The 8,395-nt window shown below is 38.4% G+C and overlaps 1 protein-coding gene across 1 annotated transcript; it reads left to right on the top strand.

Moving 5' to 3' along the window:
• Positions 1-419: 419 nt before the first annotated feature.
• On the top strand, positions 420-5,044 carry LOC118753601 (trithorax group protein osa-like). Its single transcript, XM_036488482.1, has 2 exons — positions 420-599; positions 3,969-5,044. Exon 2 carries the CDS (start codon positions 4,073-4,075, stop codon positions 5,027-5,029), a length of 957 nt encoding a protein of 318 aa, XP_036344375.1. The 5' UTR covers positions 420-599; positions 3,969-4,072; the 3' UTR covers positions 5,030-5,044.
• Positions 5,045-8,395: the final 3,351 nt, after the last annotated feature.

Here is an 8,395-nt window from a genome sequence, read left to right as displayed (position 1 = left end):
ACGGTCGTGGTCGGGTGGTGTTGTGTCGTTTTATGTACATTCGTTTCGGTCGCGTATCTTGTTTCTGACTTAATTTCTACTACTATTTTATGATGCATCTTTTTATTGCTGTTGTTGCATGAATGTTGTTGGCCGCTGGCCCGTTGTTGTCGTTGTTGTAAAATAACCTCTGAGTCGTGTAGCTGGTGGTATCGTCAATGGCTGCTGATTCCGATGATTCTCTCTTGGTTTTATTGTCTATTTTGCCCTATAACACCGATTTGCTCCTTCTACTGGCCACACCATAGAAATACATTTAAAATTAAAATAAAACTACATACAAATGAACATAAAAAAAAACGCGATTGAAAAAAGATAATATCGACATATTCACATTTGCACTTGGGTGTTGGCAATTAAAAAATCATCTCGGTATTAATTCATACTCGAGGTACAAACGAATGTATACACTTGCATTGCCGAACAAATAAGCCAATATGTATAAACGAACTAATAGCAGCGAAAGAAATTTGTAATGAAAATGTTTTCCACAATAATCGGCAGATCAATACCTATAATATTCGCACTTACTTCAAGTACATATTCCCAAATCGACTAATGTGAGTAAAATTCTTAAAACAAAAATTTTTAGTAGATACATACATGTGTACATATGTACATATGTACAAGTTTGTTAATTTTTTTCTTGGTATGTACATACATATATCTGTTAATTTTTAGCTTGACTGAAAATCGCTATCTAAAGGTGAAAAGGTGCCAAGTCCATTTTTCCAAAATTAAGTTTTTTGATGCGGAATGGCATGTAATACGAAACTACATCGATTTTTCGTCTCTCCTGAACAATTTCAAAAAATGGACTTGGCACGTTTTCACCCAAAGTGACGATATGTAAATATATCGTCTATAAATACATACAAGTGTACAAGGGCTGCTGATTTGACCCGAGTAGGAAAACCTGTAAGAATCTTCCACACGATATGGTAAAAAAATTATATTATCAGCCCAATTATGAATACTCCCGGGGTGTTTGTTCTCCGGGAATTCGGTTCTCCCGAGAAAGAAATCTTCCAATTATTAAATTTAAAGTGGTGCTGGGCATCACCTTGCCCGCGGGCAAAGCTCTTTTTTACCTTCCTTTTATTAGCTCGGGATGTAACTATGTAATATTGATGCGCCTAAAAGATGCTGCGATTTCTATTCTCAAGTTACATACCTGATGACAGTACGAATGGCAATTATAATAGGGAGGTTTTAGTTTTTTAAACTAGCATTTTATTAAGCTCACTATACTAAATGTGCGCAAAGCTTGAAAGAGCTTTGCTCACGGGAAAGGCAGCGCCCATCACTGTTCTAGAGCCTTTTTTTTTATTATTACTTTCTTTTGTTTTTTATTTTTATTTTTAAAATCTTTTGTTATGTTTCACCTGTGTGTAATCAAATATTCCAATCAATTTTTAACCGACTTCCCGATTAGCTAAAAACTTAAAACTCCAAACTTGGTGCAGAATCTGATGACAATGCAATATGAAAGATGAATTGATCCGCCAGGTGGCACGGGTGTCGTGATATTTGAAAACCCCGTATTTACGGAACGCTATGATTCAAATTTGGATTGTATATTGCCTACATGAAAAGGATTTATTTATGCACCGATTTATTTCTTATTTAGAACGTATATTATCAACTCAAATGGAAAGAAAGAAATCCCCCAAATATTGAGCCGTTAGTGTGTCCGGGGGTCGACTTTTTTTATAACTAATAAAAGCTTGTCGAAAAAAAATTTTTTTTATATTACTTGTTTATTAGATTTGTTTTAACTTTTCTTCACAAAATATAGGCCGTTATTATGAGTTGCATTCGATTTTCGATCTTAACGACAGATATTGGTCGGACAGATTCCAAGCTTGTGCAGATGACCTGTTAATCTGCAATGTCCAGTGAGGATGCCTGTAATTATTCGAAGTTTATTTTTGGGAGGTTTATTAAACGTCTATATCTTTTTTTATTATACCCCCCCCGTAAACTTTTAGCTTGTCGAAGTCCTGTTGTACTATGCTAGTGCTCTTCCCTCCTATCTAGTGGTCCTTTCCTAATCCACTCCGTGATTGAATTTGGACCTATTGCCAGGAGTGGCTCAGGACCTATTGGGGACGAATTCGCCGCTGTTCTGGCTAAAACGTCCGCTATCTCATTCCCTTGTATACCCTTTGGGCTCGGAACCCACAGTAGTTTGATTTTGTTGAGTTCCCCAAGGGTATTGAAGTTCTCAACGCACTCAAGGTCCAAAGCCGATTATATCTCGAAGAATGATAATGCCTTAAGTGCTACCTGACCATCGCTGAGGAAAAGGATTCTCGTTGCGGTAGTCTCCACCTCAGTATACCTCAGCTTGGTACATTGGTACATTGGTATTTGTCCATTGGTACGGATAGTCTCATCCTGGGACCGAAAATACCTGACCCAATACCTGTGGCATTTTGGAGCCATCTGTTTAACACTGCATGGTAACGACTGATCTATTATTTTCATTGCCCAAATAATAGACATATGAACGATTATAAGAAATGTAAACATAACAAAACTGTCAAAGCTAAACTTCAAAATGGGGGGGATTGCCAGATGAATGTACGTAACCAATAGTTATTCAAGACACGAACCATCCATATCGGTATAGACACGAATTGACATGGCCACTATGAAAACCCCCACACTCACATACGATAAAAGATTCGGTGGTCACATACCACGAGGCTAGAAAAATATTTTTCCTTTTTGGAATTGGACACGGACCGAATCAGCCCTCGCAAAAACGGAAGTAATCCTAACCAAGCAATTTATTAAAGCTGACGACATTGGTTTGGTTAAAGTCAATTCTCAGAGTGAGTATACTTGGGGAATATACTTATCGGCATTGTTCTACCACATTCCTTCTGGCAAATCCCCAACCAAGTTGTTGCCTGTGGAAATAAAGAGTCTGTGGATATAAATTCTGGTATATTCATTTGGCAGCAGTTAGACCACCGTACACCGGTAATCCCAAAATTATCAAACGTAAGTCAACCTCATTATTATCACCAGCCCATTGGAAACGAGCTACCCAACAACAGTTTATCGAAATTCCTGTTTGGACCGCCAAGAAAAGGTCAAGCAAATCACGACCTGTATATACCCTCCATGCAGGAGTCGCTCCCGGTCGTCTTGGTGCAAAGTTCTATCTTAGATTTCCTGTCGAAAACGGTTACTTTGCTAGCAAAATTACGCACCGATTCGCACTACAGGAGCTCTAAAAATGAGGATAACGAAGCAAAGTCGTATTTTTTGCAGAGTTCGTCCTATTCACAGGACCTAAACTTAATGGAAAATATTTGGAATTGGGTATTTTGCAGGTTTACTTGTCAGAAAATCCATGGGATGATTGGCAACTGTTCTTCCCGGCGGATAAAGTGGCAAAAAGCGAGATGTCCTTGAATTTTCAAACCGCCTCTAGGATTCCTTTCCGGGCAGGGCTTTCTTCCATACATTGGAATTAAGGATGTTGTATCCAATACTAAAAGTGTTATATAGTAGAATTAAAATGAATGGTATGCTTTTGTTGGCTCCATCTAGTCCTTTCCTTATGTTAAAGCCACTGTCCCCATTCAAGTGAATCAAAATAATCGATAAGCACAATTTTCGTCGAGTTTGATAAAAACTGGAATGAAATCCAAAGTAGTCAAGATGTTTTCTTCATTTTCACCACTTTCCTTCTTGAGGAAAATATGTGTACCTATTGAAGTTAAGCGGGATCTATATACTTATTAATATTTATTCTGCGCTAATTGTTGTTTCCTTTTAGTATAGTATAGTTTACGAACATTTAAGTAAAATTATTAATTTTTATTTTTAATACTATTGGCAAAACACATTTAAAACAAAAATTCAATCAAATTCAATCTTTTTAATTTTTTTCTTTAATTTCATTATTTTAGATAACACATCAGCGCAGTTGCAGCGGCCGTTGAAGGAAACCACAAGCCCCTTACAACAGCAACTGCGAACAGAAGATTACACTTGGATTGAGTCGAAACAAGTAATGAATGAGAAAATAAAATCACCCTCTGGGCAGGGTGGTGCAGCTGGAGGAGCCGGTGCAGGACCACCGAGCGGACCCGGCGGTACAGCCGGCTCTGGCGGACCTGGTAGTGGTGGTAATGTTGGTCCAGGCTCCGTAGTTCCCGGTGGTCCAGCGACACCCAACTCAACAATAGGCAGTGGACCGCCAGTTGGTGGTCCACCAGCATCAAATAACGGCAGTGATCCACAACAACAAACAGTTCCACATACATATGGACCGCCAGGCGGTGACCCAGCAGCGGCAATATCACATTATCATCTACACCAACAACCGCATCCACAACAACATTTGCCCCATCAACAGGGTGGTCCTGGTGGCCCTGGTGGCCCACAGAATCCCGGAGAACATCCACAAAAAGATGAATATGGACAAAGTCCCTTGGGTGGACCGCCACCGGGTGGACATCATCCCGTTTATGGACGTTATCATCATCCAGATCCAAACATTGATCCCTATCGCTATGGGCATTCTCCCATGCAGCAGCCACCACCCGGTGGTAAGCCGCAACAGCAACCGGGACCACCGACGGGACCTGGAGGCGGTATAGCCTCACCAAGTCGACCACCACAACAACGATATATTCCAGGGCAGCCACCACAAGGTCCTACACCCACATTGAATTCGTTGCTACAATCGTCGCATCCACAGCCACCACCACAACATCGTTACGCAAATAGCTATGATCCACAACAACAGCAACAACAAATTCCACAACAGCAACAACAGGGCGGACCACAGGCTCCACACGGCCCGCCACCGCCACCACATCAACCATATGGAACGCAACAAGGCTGGGCACCACCACCGCGTCCATACAGTCCACAATTGGGGCCCGCACAGGCCTATCGAACACCACCACCGGTAAGTGGAAAGAGAAGCTTTTTATATTTGACATTCAAAACAATTACTCGCTGACTTGTCAATTTCATTTTGTTTATTTGGGCAATTTAGTTTCTTTTAACCATAATTATCATTTACTTGCACACATACAGCTGACAGTGAGTATTTTAGCATTATGTACTTCGACATTGGCATTGATTTTTTTTGTTATCTAAATTTACTCCCTTACCTCCCAATTTGATGATTGGAGGAATTATTTGGCCAGCAGAAAAGCTTACAAATAATAAATTTCATACTTCGTTTGCTGGTGGGATACGAAGTGCTGTAAAAATATGTCTTTTACATTTAACATTATTTAATTAGTGAGCTGGTGAAGTTCGTGCGTAAAGAGTGTCATTATGCCACCTTTAGTAATTGTGCATTTGTATGTTTTGTTTAGATAAACATTGCAACTAGAATGCAAAGAAAAATCTGACTCTGAAGGTGGAGCAATAATACCAAATACCAAAAGTAAACAATCTCTGGCTTATCAATGCCGGAAAGTCGCCGGCAAATATAGAAATATCTTCACACACCAACAAACAACTGCATATATGTGCATACATACATATGTATGTATGTATGTAAAATGTACTTAGCTAACCGGCTGATGGTGTTTCTAGTTGGGGTATCCCAATCGCTTACTCATGCCAAAGAAGCAAATTGAATGTATAAACAGTCATGCACATACATACATACTTACAAACGTACAAAGTACGCCGAGTTCATACCCTCGCGTTTCATTCATTCATACATTCACTCATTCGTTCGAGTAAAATTTGCCGCCTTAAATCATCAGCAAGGGCAACACGGCAGCTACAACAACAACAACGGGCATGAAAAAATAATCACAATCAAAAAAAAAAAAGAGCAGAAAAAAGTATTTATAATACGGACAGAAATCAAAAGGAACAAAAACAACCGATGCACATACATACATACATATGTATGTACTTTTCATACAGTATGAAAATTTGTATTACGTGGGTACTAGTTGGGACGGACATAATCGTTCAAATACAATTACCAACAGAAGCGTATGCACAAACGCGTGCCATGTTGCTCTGCACGGTCGACGCGTCACCTTGCCTACAAATCAACCAACATACAGACTGTCTGATATAGCACAATCTTGTCTACGTAATTATGTATGAATGAGAATGTAGCTACGTATGTATGTATGTATGTAGTAGGTACATGCATTTGTACATATGTATGTTTGTTGTAGACGTAGGCACTTGCTATGTGCTACTAAAAGTGGTGTTGTTTTTGTTGTTGTGTCATACTCTGTATGCACAGCTCTTTGCCACCGTAAATATCTATGTACATACATACATACATAGATATGTACATATGCACAAAAGTGTGTCAATAAATGTTTGTCGTTTTCATGAATGAAATATAATAAAAAAAAGCATCAACCGGCGCAGCAGCATCTTTTAACCAACAACAACAACAACAACACGAGGACCATCGCATCTAAAGAGCACAACACAAAATGTGAAATACATATGTACATACATAAAATCTTTAAGGTTCAGGTTAAGTTGAGTGTGTCATCAGTTAGCAGTAACCAGGCCATGAAGTTTACCGACATCCCAAGCGCATCAGTTCAATTTCAGGCACGACTTAAAGGGATACAAAGAAGGTAAAAATATATGCCATGCCATTTGGCAAGCGGTTGAGGAGGTGGATAACAGTTTGTTTTGGCTGGATAGCGTGCTGGCTCACCACCGGCTGACTGTGTGACGACTCCTTGTTTGTATGACGACGATGAATGCTTTGCTACACTTGTTGTTTCTCTCGTTAGACTGGCATTGTGTTTGGTTACTACGCGCACAGACAGACAAATATATCTACTGTGATTTGGCGGACATTTGTTAGTTTCTGTTGATAAAAAAGCAAGTCTCCGCGCGTGAACGTTTCATTGGAACCAGCTGCTGGCACATTTTCTATTGTTTTCTTTGAAATTAAAGTTGGCATTGGTAATATGGAGGAGAAATCTTCAAGAATTTCGCTAAGTTTTGGTTTTCGAGTTTACGTTGTTGTAATTCAAATTTTAGTTTTAATGCTTTTTTCACCTAGGATATACACAGCTTACATATGTATTTTGAGGTTAGTTAGTCAATAGTCAAATTTGATAAGGGATTACGGAAATTCGTTCCAAAAATACATCTTATGCCTAATTTCCACTAGACATGGAAATAGCGAAAAATGTGTGCCATTCAAAGAATGTGGAAACTAATTTAATGCAAATTTTTCTTGACGTGATGGCAGAGGTATTTTTTAATTGCCAAATTTGTCATTAAAATTTGTGCCTAGTCGAAATGCGGCAATTTCAAATATGCTTATTTTATAAACTATAAAAGCCACAAAAACAATGCATCAGCTGTTTTGTTACTGGCACATACATACATAGTTACTAATACATACTTTCAAGGTCAGCTTTCATTATTGCTAGTCTCTTGCAAGTTTTGGTGAACGAAAGCGTTAACCAGTGAAATTCCAGTAAACAAATTTCTGGTTTTTACTAGATAGCGTGCAAAAAAAAAAACGCAACTACTGGTTCCCTACCAATTGACACTTTTACAGATTCATAAGTAATTATTATTATTGTTTTTTTTTTTAACAAAACCCATAATGACAACTCAGTTTGACACCGTCTTTGCAGTTTTCGTCGTCATTACATGTCTACATAGCTACTGAGAAGGTCAATAAACTGACAAAGCGTAAAAAGTAGAGGCAGCGCATAAGCAAATTATTTGTTACTACAGCTCTAAGGCATATACTACACGTAGTATTTAAAATTAAATAAGCGTAGAACTATACAGACCTGCAAAGGTGAGAAGCAAAAGGAAATTCTAAATTGGTTAAAAGCGCACTCAAACCACTTGCCAACACATTGCCACACCATAATTCACCGACTCTGTTTAGATGTACATAAAAACATACATATGTATGTAGTCGGCCACCCGGTCGGACTTGTTGGTTTCCAAAATGTACTTATAGCACGGTTCTTTTTCCACTCAGAAGTAGTTCCAAAAACATGAAGTCATTAATTCGCTTTTATACAGGCGTAAAACACAGCAAACACGATTCTTTAAGAAGGCAATTTTGCATGAGGTGGTTTTAGTTTGGTTTAGAGAGCTTTGTAGACTTTAGCACGCGTTTTTTAGCAACTTCAAACTTGCACTTGCACTACTTAGAATTAAAAAGAAAAAAAAAAACTAAATAAAAAGTTGCAAATTAGAACGCAAATTTGTTGAATTTTCTTGAGTTTTGCTCAAAGCTTAGAGATTTTATTTTTATGGTTTTTATTGTAGTATGAGCTATATTTTTATAAAAAATTGGCGAAAAGAAATTAGAATAAACAATTTTGCTTGCATTGCGATAAATACTCTG

This window comes from Rhagoletis pomonella, unplaced genomic scaffold (genome assembly GCF_013731165.1).
Source record: "Rhagoletis pomonella isolate Grant_MI unplaced genomic scaffold, Rhpom_1.0 Rhpom_scaffold_02659, whole genome shotgun sequence".
In the NCBI taxonomy this organism is placed as follows: domain Eukaryota; kingdom Metazoa; phylum Arthropoda; class Insecta; order Diptera; family Tephritidae; genus Rhagoletis; species Rhagoletis pomonella.
The sequence above is the reverse complement of the archived record's forward strand: the minus strand, read 5'-3'. Positions and strand labels throughout refer to the sequence as shown.

What these genes read in the sequence shown, in the direction of transcription:
- LOC118753601 (XM_036488482.1), top strand. Translation starts at nt 4,073, where the DNA reads ATGAATGAGAAAATAAAATCACCCTCTGGGCAGGGTGGTGCAGCTGGA.